Raw genomic sequence first — 17,792 nt, forward strand, 5'->3', positions numbered from 1 at the left:
TCCACTTGGACAGCAGCAGATTTCTACAAAGCTAGATAAACACTCCATGAGTGGTTTTTGCATTTTCCATAATCATTTCCATCATAAAAGTATGAAAAGGAAAAAAAAATGAAGGAATAACAAAATGAGGAAATGAGCAAATGTTTTTGTAGCCTTCATTGAAAGTTTTCCTCCTGGAATGTTCTGGGAGATAGCATGACATGAAGATATTAAGGGCATGGGATTTTGAGAAAAATCTAAATTCAAAGTTGACCAGCCAGTTCTGCATTTTGCAAACTAACCTTTCCAAGGCTTAGCTGCCTCAACTGCCAAATAGGGAGGATAATTCTATTTCCAAAGATTGCTGTGATGGTTAAATGAGAAATACATGTATAGCATTTAATTCAACACTTGGCAGAGTAGATACTCAGCAACTTATTATCTTTCTAAGACATTAAATATGAGCACAGATGATGACACACATAATCTCACCAGGGGGGCAGATCTAATCAAAAAGAAGTAAAAATATTATCACAGCAGCATTACTCTTCTCCTCAAACCGACGCCTCGCACCACTTTTACACAGAGACATCAAAGGTAAAATATGTAAACGAAACAAGAAAGGCATATCAACTTTAAGTTAGCAAGACAGAATTATGGAAGAAGTTTTAAAACCCTAATACTAAAATCCTGAGTCTATATAATTATTTCTCTGGTATGCAGATTGCCAATGATACTTGAAAGGTTAAAAAATATAAAGGATCTGTTTCAGTCTAAAAAGTGTCTTAAATAGAGCAAAATTATCTCAAATGAGAGAAAGCGGGAAATCAGCATGAAGTATTGTTTAATGAGTTTAGACAGAAACATTCATATCCCTTGCAAGTTCTCATTTTCAAAAATATTTTCAAATGAAATACCATAATAACTATAAAACCTTCCATCTATTAAGCTGCTTCTTATGAAAAGTTCAAAAGAAAACATAATAATAACCTTTTATAAGCAACATTCCAAACTAGAGTGCTAACTCTGGGAAGAAAAAGACCAGAACATTTGCTTTTATCGAAGTTTGGACAGTTCAGTGGTAGCTTTCAATGATCCCTTGCAAATGTCACAGCTTGGAACCATTTGGTCCTAGTCCAGTTACTGCCACTGTGAAAGAATAGTAAGAAGTGCAGAAATCCAAAGCTCTGGTTGGCATAAAGCTACATGGTGGGGGGTGAGACTACCTTAATACCCCTTTTCTTCCACTCGGGCAGAAGTGGTTACTGAGAATGAGAACAATGGATGGACTTCTTAGTGGGTGGCCCGTCTATATTGGCAGGTCTTGGTTTGAGCATGCATGCCCTGCATAATTTTAAAAAACAAATCCAGTAAATGCAAAATCCTTATGTTAGGCCACTGTGTTAAGGTAAGTTTCTGTCAAGACAAAAGATTTCCTATTTTAGACTACTTGAAGACATTTAAATTATCATAAATTGAAATTAAAAATGTTGCCTCCCAGTTACAAGAGGATATGTTGAATTTATTTTAAGATTTATTTATTTATTTGAGAGAGAGTGAGCAAGCATGTGCATGTATGTGTGTGTGTGTGGGGGGGGGCAGAAGGAGATGGGGAGAGAGAGTCTTAAGCAGACTGCATTGAACACGGAGCCATACACCAGCCTCGATCCCATGACCCTGGAGATCATGACCTGAGCTGAAACCAAGAGTCGGATGCTCAACCAATTGTGCTACCCAGGCGCCCCCGCTGAGTTTATTTTAATAACAATTCCTAATTTGTTGCTAAATGGAAAGAAAATGCTTATGCACAATGAAGGATTACTGACCTTTAAAAAGTTAACACAGAAAAGGAGGTAAACTATAGGAGAAAAACTGAATAGAAGTTAGATAAGGATCTGGTTTCTGTCTTATTTACTGTATCTATCACAAGCACTTTTTGGATAACTTTAAAAAAATTACATAAAAGCAAAATATGCTTACGGGACAACTAAGCTAACAGAAATATACAGAATTAAAGAAGCTAAATCTTTTCTTAAAGCACTACCCTCTCAAAACACCACTAAGAATTGGCATTTATCCTGTTAGAACCCCTTAAGCATTTTAGAAGCTTATATAAAAATGGCCTTTTCATTTAACACTGTATCTTAGCAATCTATTCATGTAGGATTTTTACTTTACTCGACCTCAACAGTTGTACAACATTTAGGGTAGAACAATTTATTAAATATTTGCTTATTAATATACATTTAGATTTTTGCATTCTTTTTTGCTATTATAAACAATACTTCAGTGATACTTGGATGCATGTGAAAATATTTTTATTGGATGGGCACATCAAAGTGGAATTATTGGTCAAATACTCAAAAAAGTTAGTAAATACTTGGATTTTGGTGGATCAAATTGCCATCTAAAAATGCTGGAACTCGGGAGTCCCGGGATCCAGCCCCATGATGGCTCCCCGCTCTGCGGGGAGTCTGCTTCTCCCTCTCCCTCTGCCCATCCCCCTCCTTCTCTCTCTCTCTCTCTCTCTCAAATAAATAAATGAAATCTTTAAAAAAAATGCTGTAACTTTTAACTACCAATGGTTAAAAATGTCTCTTTCTTTGCACACTTGTTTTTGCCAGTCTGATAGGTGAAATGAGGAGCCAAATTTTCATTTAGTCTACATTTTCCTGAGACTGAATTTGAATACCATTAATTGGCCATTTAGAATTCTTCTTCTGGGAACTGTATTCATATCCTTTGCCAATTAAAGAAGAAAAAAAACCTAAGTTTTCATTTCTTACTGATTGGTAGGATCTCTCATATACTGTATATGTTAAATTTATGTTGTCAGTATTTTCCTACCTCTCTGTATGTGGTTCACAGTTGTGTTAAATGCAATAATGTAAGCAAAAGTGCTATATTAATACACATTAGTTACAGTAACTCACAAATGTTTGATGAATGACAACTGGATTTAAAAGTTAAGTATTCTTGGGGCGCCTGGGTGGCTCAGTTAAGCGTCTGCCTTCGGTTCAGGACATGATCTCAGGGTCCTGGGATCGAGCCCCGCATCGGGCTCCCTGCTCAGCGGGAAGCCTGCTTCTCCCTCTCCCGCTCCCCCTGCTTGTGTTCCCTCTCTCGCTGTGTCTCTCTCTGTCAAATAAATAAATAAAATCTTAAAAAAAAAAATTAAGTATTCTTTGATCTTACTCTTTTAGATTTTTTTCTGTGCTTGACACTTTAACTAGTCTTTCATAAGGGAAAGAGGAGAGATTTTTCTTGGAGAAGAGCAGCTTTTCCCTCAACTAATTGTTTTGCCATGGTTATTTTTTCATTTTTTATTTAAGTAGGCTCCATGCCCACTTAAGCTCCATGTGAGCTTGATCTCACAACCCTGAGCCTAAATCAAGTCAGATGCTTAACCGACTGAGCCACCCAGGTGCCCAAACCCAATGGGTTTTTATCTTTAATCTTTAGAAACCTAGATTCCCACCACATTATGCCCTCATTCATGAACTTTTTTTCTTTCTTGCTTGTGCTTTTTACTTCCAAATGAAAAAGCAAGAGTTCCAAAATAATACTGAAAAGATTATGGTTGGTCTTACAGCAGAGTCTATGAAAGTGAACAAAGAGAAAGGGCAGACTTTCTTCTGCATTTTCCTCATGATACAAGTGCCCCCAACATTTCAAGTAAATTCATATTTGATTATTCAAATCATTCATTTATTTATTTAACAAAAATGCCAAGAACTATATTAGGCACTAGACATATAAAGATCAAAAGATACACTCCCTTACTCCCCAAAACATATAGTCTAATGAATGTTGCAGAATATAGAAAATAACAAAAAAGATGGTTTATACTGCTGGTTTGGCCTGGATGCAATTTAAATGAATGTTTTATTATACCATCTTAATGAGTACTATACACATTCTACTGCTCTTTTTAATGTTTTTATCTCAAATGCATAAATGAAATTTGGCACAAATCTGTCAGTTTCTGAGAATACTATTCAATGTGACCATTGCTACAGAAAATAAATACTCAGTTTGTTAAAAAAAGGTTAAAACACAAAGAAGGGGATGGGTTACATACACGCAAGGCTGGAGGAGATCACAGAAGAGGCACAAGAGAGATTAGGATGAGGAATTGTGCCCAAGAATCTATCCCTATGCAAGGTGTTAACAAAGTTACAAAGTATGAATACTTTTAAGACAGGTAAACTGGTAGCCTCAGTCCAACTCAGCTTATTTTTTAGCTGTATCAGTAAACATACAGGTGCAAAGTTAAGTTAGAATGATATGTATTCGGGAGGAAGGTACACGGGAACAGAAACCCCACAAGACTGCTAGATCACTTCTTAGTATATTACAATGATAAAGTTGTATTTAAATATAAGCACCTTCGTCCTCTTCTGAAATTCTTGTCCCTTTCCTCATTTCCATCCTTTCTTGAGAATTTCTTTGGTTTTTCAAGATATATATCCATCAACCCTGATTTTGTGATCAATGCTTGGCTTTTCTTCATGCTTCTGAAATATCAACGATGAAGACCCAGCTTTGGAGTAAAGACACATTACCTGTCCTCTGCCCTCCACTGACCGTATCTTCATGGTTGTTCTCCCTAAGGCAACAGGAGAATCAGGATGGGAGCCGTACAAAGTGTTACCAGTCAGACCAAGTCAGTACCTCTCCTGGTGTTCCCCTCATGAGGCAAGCAGTCAAGGGTATTCTAACAGTTAATGAAGAAAAAGGATGGATTTTTCCTTCTTTATAGCAAGAGAATCATATAAAATATTCTTTACAAAAATCTTTGTTCCCTTCCTTGTAATGTAATCAACAAAAACCAAACAAGGCCTCCAAACTACATATACAGGTGGCCTTTCTACTTTCTGGAAAATAAACTGCAAAGTTAAAAGCTCTAGACTTCTGGGTAGAAGTCAAGGCAATGAAAAAAATATAAAAAAGATACCCATTAGCACCAAGGGCCAACAAAGAATATTTCTTATGAAATCTGACCTAGAGGTTGTCTAGTTGCACGACTAAAGATCAGAAATGTCATGCAGCCTCTGAACTACTCTAAGTAAGTGCAACTAGCTTATTTTCATCACAGAGTTAAACTTGACTGGAGTAGCTCTACAGTCTCAGGTTCATGTTATAAAATTCCAAAAACCGAAAGTTGAGTTAAAATTTGTTAAATGTGTTAAAAGGATGGAAAACTCACTTTTGTTTCTTTATCATATACTCAGTAGACTGAAAGAATTCTAATAATAAAGTTATCAAGTAGTAATGATTTAGACTTTGATCAACACTTGCCCCCACCAGAATGGGACTAAATATCTCATCAGGTCATTCGTAGAGTGAGGTACTCCTTTCCATTCCCTAAAGTCTTATTATTGGGGAAAGAAGAGGGAATAGGTAAAACCTTTGAGTATGATGTAGAAGATACGCAGTGGTTGGCTTCACTCTATTCCCTTCAAGCCTATTTCCTATTGCTGAGACTCCTTACTCAAGGAAGGCAGGAAAGGAAGGAGAGGAGAGATGAGATCTCCCTACTGTAGCAGTAAAGTGCTATTTGTACTTGATTTACAGAAATAAAACTAGTGCTCTATGACTGGACAGTTACTGTTGCTTTGTATTATAGCCCTTTGTCACCAGTCTGTCCTTCTTCCCTTGAGTCCCTCTATTTTTTCTATTTACTGAATCTGTCCACATTCCTCTCTCACTTTTTCTCTGCAGTATCTATGGATTGTCATGGTTATGCTTTGCTCCACTGGCAGAAATAAGGGCTAAAGTGGCCTTGAAGAACATCAGAAAAAAGTCAAACAGTGCAGATGATGAATGCACTGGGTCTTATTTTTCACCAAACATTAAAGAGAATATTGTTTAGAAACTACTTTATGTCAACATGCAGGCCATATCTTTAGAGACTTTACACATATATATTCCATATATGCGAAATACATACACCCTAGTGAATGGGAAACATTTCAAATCATGGCTTACATTAGAGGGGGCTATCAGTCACTTGTCACTCTAGAGTGAAAGCAAAATGAAGTCATTTTCTGAAATTTGCCATTCACACACTTATCATGCTAAAATTTCTTGAAGCAGTACAGCACAGTGAAAAAAATATTACAATGAGCATTACAGGGGTATTAGTGCCAGATAAAGTTGACACAGACATTAAGGAAGCTTTCTAGAAAAAAGTCAGAAGTTCCATTTGACTGGAGTGCTTGGAAGGTTTTTCTTCAAAAAGCAAAGTTTAAAACCACAAGATTAGAATTATATTCCTTTCTACATGACTTCAATCACTCTCCTTGGCTCTACAGTGTATAATATTGTTCACTATTTTACTGATTTTCTGTAGATATGGAAGACATAGCAATAATTAGGTAATAAAATGTGAATGCTATAAACATAATTTAAAATGATACTATATGATACTACAACAAAAATTAGGATGTGGAAGAGAGAAGAAAGAGGAATAGATGCACTAATTTCCTCATATTCTGAAGTGAGGAGAGAGCAGATACTGTCTGTCTACAGCTAGTATTTTAAGAAACAAAACCTATGTATATTATTTGAAGTCCTATAGGTGATCTTTAGCACTAAAACTGATCAAAGTGGCAAGGCAAATAAGGGAGAATGAAGGACAGCATTACTTTTCATTGTGTGCATTCCATTCTATTCTGAGTTTATTTTTCTTTTGCGTAAATTATTGCTACTAAAAACTAAATGTACTTTTTGTCTACCCTTATTTCTTACAGATGGACAAGAGATCTGGGGGATGGGAGGGAGGCCTGTAATTCTGTCACCCCGCAGCAAACCAGCCCTCTGAATTGTGTCAGTGCTCGAGCGCTGGGCGCTGCTGTGCCTGCAGTGTCTCCTCCTGCTCTAGGGTCAAATGGATGCCTAACCTGTGCCACCTGCCACAGACGAGGACTTTCAGCTTTGTGAGAGGTAAGGTCATCCCATCTGAAACACAGCACAGATTTTAATCTTCCAGTTATTAGATGGATTGATTTTTGCAATCATTAAAACATACTATAAAGGTTTTGAGATTAGAGATTTTTTGGAAGATTTTTTTTTTTTTTAAATTTTAATTTATTTGACAGAGACACACCGAGAGAGGGAACACAAGCAGGGGGAGTGGGAGAGGGAGAAGCAGGCTCCCCGCTGAGCAGGGAGCCCGATGCGGGGCTCGATCCCAGGACCCTGGGATCATGACCTCGGCCGAAGGCAGACACTTAACGACTGAGACACCCAGGCGTCCCTGGAAGATTTCACCTGACTGAAAAACATCACTTTAAAGGAGACGAATTCACACAACTTAGCACCCCCACCTCCTCCCCTCCTCGCCAAAAAAAAAAAAAAGAACTATGTCCTCTAATCAGTAACATGACCAATAGGATTATAACATGGTGACAGATAACAGATTTTTTTTTCTCTAGGTTTTCATGGTGGGCTTGTAATTTGCAAGTAACTTGAATGTTCACTATAAAGTCATTTCTGTCTTGGTATTACCTGACTTTTGCTACTTTTATTCTGGTCTTTTCTTTTTGAAAGACAGCTAACTCTTAGAATGCGCCTGTGTTATCCACAGTAGTTTCTGCTGAGTGAGATCAGTTAACATTGTTTTATTTCTGTCTGCACCTGTTCACCAGACTAAAAACCCATGTCGGTAGTGACAGATACAATTTAGTGCAGTTATACAGCTTGTATGATTGGTTTCATGAAGTAGGAATACTTCTCAAGCATATGCCTGGGGCAAATGCTGGGTTCTTTAAGCATTCACATGTTACTTGAATGAAGTTCAATGGAAATGCCACCTATGCAGTGGGAAATCTTACAAGTGCACTAGGCCAAAAAAATATCATTCTGTCCCTTTAACACTTTGCATAATGATTTCAAAGAGATAGGTTAGCAACTGTAAAAAAGTTAAAAATTTTATTTGTACCCAAAGGCTTTTAGGGATATTATATGTAAATAGTAATCAACTGCTTATCTGTTCGTCCATCCGTCCATCCATCCATCACCCATCCATCCAGATATCCACCTACTGACTGAGTACCTGTTATATACCAGGCATTGTTCTAGATGCTGGGGATAGAGCAGTGAATAAATCAAAGTCCCCACTTCATGAACAATGTCCTTTCCACATTTTAATGGAGTTTATACCCTGAAAATTGTAAGTCTTTCAGAACAGTAATTTCATAAAGATAATTTACATCTTAGAAGTCCCTATTGTGTTTGATTTTTGTAAGCTATTGCAAACTTCAACACCAGACTCCGTAACAGTTCAGAATTGTAAGCGCTAACTTGGCCAATGAATAGGAATTGTTTTTTGTGATCATAATTATACTTACTCATGACATTTTCTAACAAAAACATACAATTGCATTCTAAAATTACCAGTTAATGTTCACATACAAATATCTTATATAAAAATATTTAGATATACCTAAATATATTTAAATAAATAAAGCTTGTGGATTATATTCACCAAATTATTTTAGGCTCAGTCAGAATTTTGGAATCAGTTTTTTTCATCCAGATGTTTAGTTATATTTAGAAAGTACAAGACAGGCTTCACAAGTCATCCTTGAATAAATGAACAAAAACTCAAAAAAGAAAAGAAACAACAGAATTCTATACATACAATTTGATACATGGTACTGCTAAAATTCTTGGGGAGTTTGAGTGTAGAAATATAGTTTTATCTTCCCTCTACAAAGAGGTTGTGTAAGACACCTCCATTATCAATAGACTTACTTATTAAAAATGCAGATTCCTGGACCAGATCCCAGACCTAATGAGTTAAAATTTAAATGGGACTGGGGCCTGATAAAAATCTTTATTTTAGGAAGCAGGCCAGTTGTTAGACACTCAAAAGTTGGAGAAGATGAAGCAGTTGTGCCCTTGTGAAGGCTGCTGTTTTGCTATGGCTATACCCATGTAGCATATTTGCTCCTGGATAGAAACTTCTTACGTACGACATAAGAACCGTGTCCATCATAGGGTCAGGGTTTCCACTGACAAAAATGCTTTGTATGAAACCTATCCAAACTTAGAACACAAGGAACATGCCACGTGGCGTGTATGTTCTGCCAGGAAGCCTACTTCACCATCCCAAATGCCTGGCAGTTGTCAGAACTTGCAAGGGGAATTTTGTTTACTTTGTGAAATGCCCAGTAGGTGTTCCAAGGGTCATTTAGGAATACTGTCACACGGACGTTAGGGTAGATACAGTCTTTAACTTACTTGTGTCGCTAAAGGGAACATTGTGATCTCAATATTCAGTTTATTTCTATGGTCCATCAGTAGGATTCCTTATATTGTGAAATATCAGTAGAAAAAAATGTCTTATATTATTTAGTACTACTTTTATGTTTTCCTAATTTTTATCCAAGACCAGCTATATGATTATGTATATTATCTGTTCTGAGAGTCTTGACATGACTACTTAGAGTGAAAAAAACATTTTAGATAATACAAAAACTTCAATGAAATAAAAAAATTGCTTCTCAGTATTGTTTAATAAAGGCCAGAGATCTGATAATCAACATAAAAGAAAAAATTCCTAGGGTTAGCTATAGTTTGAACTAATACTTACAAAATTTCAAAATAATGCCTTAATTATTCACATAGAATCATCTCTATTTTAGATATGATTACTCCCTCAACTTCACAACAGATGGTATGACTTTTCAGTAGGGTAGTTTCAGTAGCAGTGAGAGTCTGAGAAAACAATAGGCAGATGCTTCAGAGAGGAGGTGGCAGACGGCAGGGCAGAAATGTGACGGAAGTCAGAAAAGGGGACAGAAGGCAGAAGGGGCAGGCACAAATGGTGACAGAAAAGGCAGTGAGATAAACAAAAGTAAATGTGGCAAGAAGTAATGTGAGAATGTGGAAGACAGATAAAACTTATAAGTATAATAGGTATAATATTCAGTCATGTTTAATAAAAAGGAAATACAAGTATATATGCATCTATGATAAAAGAAAAATGAACTTCAGTAAATTCTGTAATCTTATAACTTCTTATGAGATGCTTCGATTAATTTATATATTCATCAGTACGCAGGAACGACAGGAAGAAGTCAGAACATAATAAACAGTATCTGTACACTGATATTCCTGTCCCAACAGGACAGTGGATGTAACTGTCCTGACTGCTCTCCTGTGTGTCTAGGAAAGGTGCCATAAAACGAACAGGTGTTTGGGTTTGATGGGCTCCATGACTCAGTTTCACAGGGGCTGTGCTGTTTACTGGTAGCTAGAGCAATCACTTCCTAAACCTCACGGCGTGAAGCCTGACACAGCAGTTCTTTCTCACACTCCTTCCTTACACTGTGATGAATGCTTTTATCTCAGGGTCAGCGGCCCTTCTTAGCCCCGAGGGCCACCTGTGGCCCTTGGGATGCCTGAGGCCAAAGGAAGAGACAGTAGAAGAGAAAGAAGGACTAAGAAAAGACTATTTTTAAGGGAAGGAGAGGGAAAGGGCAGGACAGGGAGGAAAGGGAGAGGGAAGCTGGGAGGAAAGCTTAGGGAAGGAGGAGGATCAAGTCTGACCATCAAATGCCTCATCAGGGCCGGCCAGCAGACTGCACCACAGATCACCTTCCTCTTCACCCAGCAGCTCTTTGGCATTTGGTTTAAAAATACACATTTATCCAGGGGATTCCCAGAGAGGGAGCAGGACTCCACCACCCCTTGAAATCGTGATCCTCTCATCACTTAACCCGGCCAGTTGTGTTATTCCCAGACTGCTCTGCAGTTCCCTCCCACTCCCCACCCTTCCATTTTTCTCTTTCCGCTCCCCCACTCTGGTGGTTCCCCAGGAACTAGTGCTTTATGGTCAACGAACTTTTCCACTTTTAACCTTTTGTGGAAATACTGTGCTCTACTTCCGTGCTGTAATTAGAACCCGGCTGTCCTTTGAGCACACTGCTTTCTTGCACTATGAGTACTGGTGTCCTCTGGTCCCCGAGGCGGGTTTCAGATCACTATTTCTCATTTTTGTAAAAATTTCCATTCTTTTGGGCCTCATGAAACCCAGTTATCCCCTAATTCTAGTCTTCACTGTCATCATTTACTGAACACTACCTTTCCATTCACGGAAGAATTTTGGTGCCTAACTCTGTATCTCAACTCCAGACAGGATACACCGTCTGTCTCCTTGGACAATCGCTCCAACATTCAAGTCTTACCACTTCATCTTCTACCACCTTGTCTCCTCCACCTCACTTGGTCACCTGCTTCTGCAGTCTCATCTGGAGTACTGAACAGTGGTCCTTTCTGAAATGACTAAGAGAGCCCATCCTCTGACAAGGACACCTACCCTTATAGCTTATTTGCTCAGTAGCCCAACCTCTCCCTGTTACCTGAATGAGATCTCTATTTTCTCTATGTCAACCCTCTGTCTTTTCAAGAAACTTACACTGCAGATTATCCCTTCTCTTTTCTATATCTTCAAACTATCCTTCTTTGCCAGGGATTAAACATACTCAAGAATCTTTATCATAAAAAAAAGCCCCTAACACAAACAAACCCCCCCAAACCAAAAACCAAAAAACCCCATAAACCCCCCTTCCGCACTTTGTATCTCTTGCTGGTTATAATTCTCTTTTCTACTTCACAGCTAAATTTATAAAATGGTCGGGCATTTTCTCTACTTATTCACTTCTTGTTCACTCTTCAATCCCTCCCAATCTGCCTTTTGCCTCTAAATGTCCATGGAAAGAGCTCTTCTGAAGTTTATTAATAACCTCCATTAGCCAAACTGGTCCACAGTGTCACTGAGCCACCTTCGCATCACTGGATGTGGCTGATAACTGCCTCCTGACTGAAGTGGTTCTCCTGTGGCCTCTCCTCGACTGCCGATGCCGCCAGCTGTTCCTTCCTGGTCTCCTTTTCAGCTTCTCCCCCTCTATTTAAACTTTAAAGAGCTCTGAGGTCCGAGGGGACCTGGTCTGAAGCTAACTTGTGTCTCTCCCCAGGTAATTTCATTCACTCTCATGGCTTCACACATCATTATGCCAGTGACTCTGAATTTCAGAGCAATGCTTTGCTATTTTGATGTCCTAGGCATTTCAAACACAGTATGTTTAAATGTACTTTTCTTCCAAATACCTTCTATCAGTAACTGTACTATTATCCACCTAATTTTTCACATCACATCAGAAACCAGGGGGGACCCCTCCAAAATCACCATCAATCCCTTCAGCATTCTATCTTACTAATCAACCTTCAAATACCTCATGACTATAACCGCTTCTTTCTATCTCTACTACACTGACCTAATCAAAGCCACCATCACTACTGTGGCCTCCTGATCTGCTCTCTCCAAAGTTTTTCTGTTTTTTTCTATTCCTGATAATCTAATTTCCACAGTGCAAAAAAGGGATCTTTTAAAGATTCAAATCGAATCATGATACTTATCTGCATATAACATATAATGCCTTTCGGTTTATAGGAAAAGAAAATTCTCCAATCTTCAGATGGCCCTTCAGCATCTGGCCCCTCTTTGGTTTCCAGACTCATTTCATTCACTTGTACTTTTTGCCTTCTACACTGCGGCCACTGAGTTCCACTGAGTTCTTCCTTGTCTCAGACATTTCTACGTATTCTTTGTTTGTTTCTGTCTGGCAGCCTCCTCCCCTCAAGATCATGTCTCTCTTCGCCCCAGCCTGGTGAATTCATTCATTCTTTAGGCATCTACTTAACTGTCATTCCTTCAGAGGAGCTAGGTTTGATTTTTCTTTTGGAGGGCTTACAACAATTACAACATATTAATTATTTGTATAATGTCTGTTGCCACCTGCCCCAACTCAAATTCTGTCCCCCTGTTGCCAAACTGTAAAATCCCCAAGGACAGCAATCATGTCTGTTTTGTTCAGGAGTGTTTGTTGTATCTGTAAGGCCCAGCATACTGCCTGGCACACACTATGTGTCCAATAAACCGGTATGGAACGAGTGAATGAATGAAATTCATTCCAACTTAGGGATTCTGTTTATCTCAACACACTAGAAAGCAATGTTATTTGATATTTTCAGGTTTTACTCAAATAACGGTAGGAATAAATAGCAATCAGACATACTTTAATTCAACCACACTTTTGTCAGGAGAGGGAGCCCTAACTCCTGATAGTTTCAACTTGTAGTTAATTTTCCTCAAAAAATATAATCCTTAAAAATAAGGATTTTTAACTCTCAATTACTCCTTCAGGCCTATATTCTCTACTACAATCACATATTGATTTGTCCTTTGTCTAAGTTTGGTTAGGAAGGAAAAAAAAGCATGTTTAAGGAAGGCAAAGAACAAAAAAGTCTAATAAAGGTTTTTCATTAGATAAATGCCCCTTAGACGAAGTCCAATTACGGATCCTGTTTGGATTTCAAATTCTAGTCACTTTCTTGGAATTCAGAATGAAGCACGGGAAAAAATTAGGAAAATAAAGCTAAGTTTTGGCTCTACCATGAAATACCAATGTGTCATCTGAAAGTACACTACACCTCCTTCCGTGATAGTCTCCATTAACTTCATAAGCACTCTATTTTTTCCTCCAATTAGGTTGGGCTCATCCCTTTTTCCTGCTATCTAGGCGAATGAGAGAATGAGGAAGAAGCTTGAAGTAAACTGCTAATTTAACCAGAGCTCTATGTGAGTACACAGAAAAACTATCAAATTTGATGGAGAACTGAAATTCTAAGATGTTACTTTTCTGCCACAATGGACCTGACTATGGCCAGCCATGTTTGAAAAAGTCTTCTTGCCTTCCTCCCACATAGAAAGTGTAGATGGTAAAGCTGAGGCTTTCAGGCAGTGTTCCTACAGACAGAAACAGTGGCTTCTACATATTCACCGTGCTGGCCTTGTTCTGATTTTGATGGTTTCACTGTCAGATACTGATTCCTACTACATTGCTCTGATGATGCTTCCACATGTCCTTAATCTACTTTACCTTCACAGGGATGTCTTCTTCCTGGCTGGCTTTCTCTGAGGTGAAGACATACGAGATCTCTTTGTGAGATGTGGTCTGGCGGCAGATGGCACACTTGATGGAGCTTCTGTGAGACCCCACACTATACTGCTCAATAATAATTGAAATGCACTCATTACAGAAACAGTGTCCACAGGTCAGTACTGCCCACTGAAAAAGAAAACACACAGAATATACCTCAGTGAGGTGCTATCAAAGATGCCTTCTAATCTATAAATATATTAAAAAGAAAAGGGAGTCATAATTTCACTTCCTATATGTTTTAGGACATTAACACTCTTTAAGTCATAAAAACTATGTTGTAAAAATTAACTATTTTTTAGTTCAACCAGAGTACGCTTTCATAGTCTTTAGTTCTACTCACTCTAATTGTGAGCATAACAGTCAGCCACCATTATTTTGTAAGAAGCTAGTGTTCTCATTTCAGTATTTAGGAAAAATGCAAATTACTCCTTTAGCACTGCAACAGCAGACAGAATAGAGGAACTGAGAACAACATTAATTTGGAGATAATATCATCCTCCGTATATTCTATATAACTCATTAAATGGATTTACATCTTCACATGTTACAGTATTTATCATATAGAAAATTAGATGGGCTAGTATCTCAGGCTTATTTTAAAAGCAGTTCTAGATATATTTAAAAAAACCCAAGTAAGTAAAAAGACATTTATGAAAACCCCTTTGTCCGATATATTTCAAGAAAAATACAACAGTTCTCTCTGACTCTTGGAGTATACTGTGGAGACTCCCTGATTTTGGCAATGATGGCTGCGGAAGAGTATTGGTTTTAGGTGAGGTATCAGTTCTAAAAGCTATGGCATCTTATGCAAATTATTTAACTTTTTCACCTGGTAGACAACAACAACAAAAATTGAGTGGTATTATGAGTGACTAGGTTCCTAAGCACTAAACTGTATTTTTCTAGGATTCAGACATGTATGGACGTGCAAAGAAAGAAGGTGCATGGCTGGGCCCACCTGGGGTGCTTTGCAGGACAGACTAAGAAGTCCCTTTGAAAAGAACTCACACTAAGGGAGGAGAAAAATGAGGTATATAAACTTGGTTTGAAAATAATTTTTGAGAAGGGGGAGGGGTTGTTTGGGGTTTTACTGGCTGATGCTGTTCATACTGTTGTCTAGCCGCACATCTTCTCTCTTGTGTTAGTCCTCAGGAGTTGAGGCTGCAGTAAAATTAAAGAGCTGTTTCACTAACAATTTTCTTTTTTTAAAAGATTTATCTATTTATTTTAGAGAGGGCAGGAGGGGCAGGAGGAGAGGGTGCCAAGCAGACTCGGTGCTAAGCTCGATCCCATGACCCCGAGATCTTAACCTGAGCTGAAACCAAGAGTCGGTCGCTTAACCGACTGAGCCACCCACGTGCCTCTCACTAGCATTTCTGTAAACACAGAAGCATTTTTCTGTACCCTGTGTACCTTTAGTGCCCGTAGGGACGAAGGGCACTTCCTTTACTTGAGAGAACTTTTGTGGCTCGTGAGAGCTCAGAATGGACAAGCTGAAAAGCAGGTGGCATCTATACCTGCAATTCAGGAGAAATCAGACACTTGGCACCAGAGCCTCAGGAGTGACTAGAAGTTAACTGAAGCAGCCCAAAGAAGCCCAAATGGCAATGCCTCCAGGGATGTTAGCCAGTATATGAGTTATGTCTGATGGATCCTCTAAATTAGGAGGGGAAGAGGAGAACTGGGAAGATAAAAAGGATCTAAAGTTCCTATAGGCTGTGGTGAGGAACAGAATTTAAAAAGTGAAGTATTGTTGCCCTTATTGTAATCTAGTATGTTCTCCTAAGTGAAGAAAATATAGGTTATACTAAAATTAAATGAAATAATGTATATGAAAGAACTTTAAAAACTGGAAACATTTAAGACACAAACAAAATTTCTGATTCATCCAGTTGTGTGAATCTCACTGAAACTAAAAGTAAAAAAAGACACTACTTACCTCATGATCCTTTCCATTTTTATCACGACTTTTACATTTTTACCAGTGACTTTTCTCAGAAATCACCAGTCTCTGTACATTATTATTCTGCCTAGTTTCCAAAGTAACATTGATGCATTTAAGATTTATTATCAATAAAATGTCCTTTAAATCCCACTTTCTCCATAAATTGTGGAAACTAAAAGGTACTTTCTTTCTGATTATTGCTGGTCAGAATGTGGGGCTCATATATTTAACTTTTTACTCTTGGTTCCATAGAAAACAACAGCCAAGAACACTTTTAGTCACTTCAAATTTTGAGAAGCAGTTAATATTCTGATATTGTATATATTTATTTATCATACAAAGTAGAAATTTGTAGTTTCAAAAATCACAGTTGGTAGGATAAAAGAATCTCTTTGAGGAGAACTAATATGGTACCATTAAGTTTATAGAAATTTGTACACCAATATTTGAAAGATTTATTCTTGTTAAAATGGCCTTGTAAAAATCATATCTAAATTCCCCCAGGATTGATATTATTTATTTTTTAAAGGCTGGTTATTAAATATTAATAATCCCAAGTAAGAGCTATGTTACTATACACCTTTGTAATACCTTAAGTAAATCTATGTATGCTTTATTATATTTCTGTACAATTACCAAATAAACATGTTAAACTGACAAAGTCAAATTACTTAGACTTGATCTTGTGACTGGAAACAATAAGCAGAACTATGCATCTTTAATGAAAAATGTAGGGTTATTCTAGAAATATGTTTTCACCTATCACTTAAGGAGGAACACTGCTCAAACATATGTGGCACTAAGCCTCTCACCTAACCTTTGGCCCTATTTTTAAGGTGGAGGTCATTTCTGCCTTGCATATAAAATTGTCATGAGAGAAAAAGAGAGCTATTATAGGTAAATGCCTTTGAAAAGTGTAAAGTGTTTTATAAATTCACATGCTATTAATTATTATATCACCTGTTTTCCCAGCTGCCGAGCGCAGATTGGACAAGGTTCTGGATTAATACCTCCTGATGTTTTATCTTGAGACTGTTCAAAAAAATAATTAAAAAAGAGATTAGTTGCATTTTAAAACCTGATATGCATTTTATAACTCATTTATAAAAGTAAATGCTGCAACTGCTATTTAAATAAATTTGATAATTAAGATGACTTAATAATGTATTACTTAATATTAATATTCCCAGGATTTATAAGTAACATTCAAGGAACAAATAAAAAATGGAAATAACTTTCATTAGAGTTTATTAAAGTTACTATATTACTAATATTTGTGACTACTGTAGAAGGCAAAGTGAAAAACAAATTGTGATATAAGAGGTAAATTCTCAAAATTTTACTTTCAAGCTAGCTTTTGTTATAAAGAAATACGCATTATTTTAAAAAATGTAATCTGGAATTCTGAAGCAAAGGCTCCTTAAAAACTATACAGACAATATTTATTCTGTATACCCACTGGGCAGGTGATCACAGACTTGGGGGAAGAGGCAGCATTTATTTACATATCTCCTTATTAATACTGGTTTCCTCTGTATTCTTTTGTAATCTCATTAAGGCAAAGCAAATAACTAGAAATCGGAAATATCTTTGAGGCCTATTTTGTCTGGAAATTATACTGAAGTATAACAGTGCTCTTCAAAATCTCTTTAAAACTATTTCAAAAATTTTTGAGCTTCAAAAAAGTCACCAAATGGACAGGTTTAATATTGAGGAAAACCTAAAGGAAAGTAAGTCAGACTCATAGGTCACTAACCAATAAACATTTTAGACAATTGTTTTTGATTATCCTTTGACTTTTGTTTAGTTAAAAAAAAAAAAAGAGGTAAATCGTGCACGGATTCAGCAACACT

At 37.3% G+C, this 17,792-nt stretch overlaps 1 protein-coding gene across 12 annotated transcripts in view; it reads right to left on the bottom strand.

Moving 5' to 3' along the window:
- SHPRH (SNF2 histone linker PHD RING helicase) overlaps positions 1-17,792 on the bottom strand; it is a 109,124-nt gene that overhangs the window by 30,903 nt on the left and 60,429 nt on the right. For 10 of the 12 annotated variants that reach the window (XR_012378608.1, XR_012378609.1, XR_012378607.1 and 7 more), the window contains 2 exons: positions 16,900-16,971; positions 13,932-14,120 (listed from right to left, as the gene is read on the bottom strand). Coding sequence is in view for 7 of the 12 variants with exons in the window: in XM_073894043.1 (XP_073750144.1) it covers positions 13,932-14,120; positions 16,900-16,971 (261 nt within the window). In the remaining 5 variants the exon portion in view is untranslated. Of the gene's footprint in view, positions 1-4,367; positions 4,589-13,931; positions 14,121-16,899; positions 16,972-17,792 lie in introns of those variants that run through there. The other 2 variants (XR_012378611.1, XM_025866288.2) reach the window with 2 other exon arrangements.

This window comes from Callorhinus ursinus, unplaced genomic scaffold (assembly GCF_003265705.2).
Source record: "Callorhinus ursinus isolate GAN/ISIS: 27379988/994484 unplaced genomic scaffold, GSC_fseal_2.0 scaffold6, whole genome shotgun sequence".
NCBI classification, from domain to species: Eukaryota; Metazoa; Chordata; class Mammalia; order Carnivora; family Otariidae; genus Callorhinus; species Callorhinus ursinus.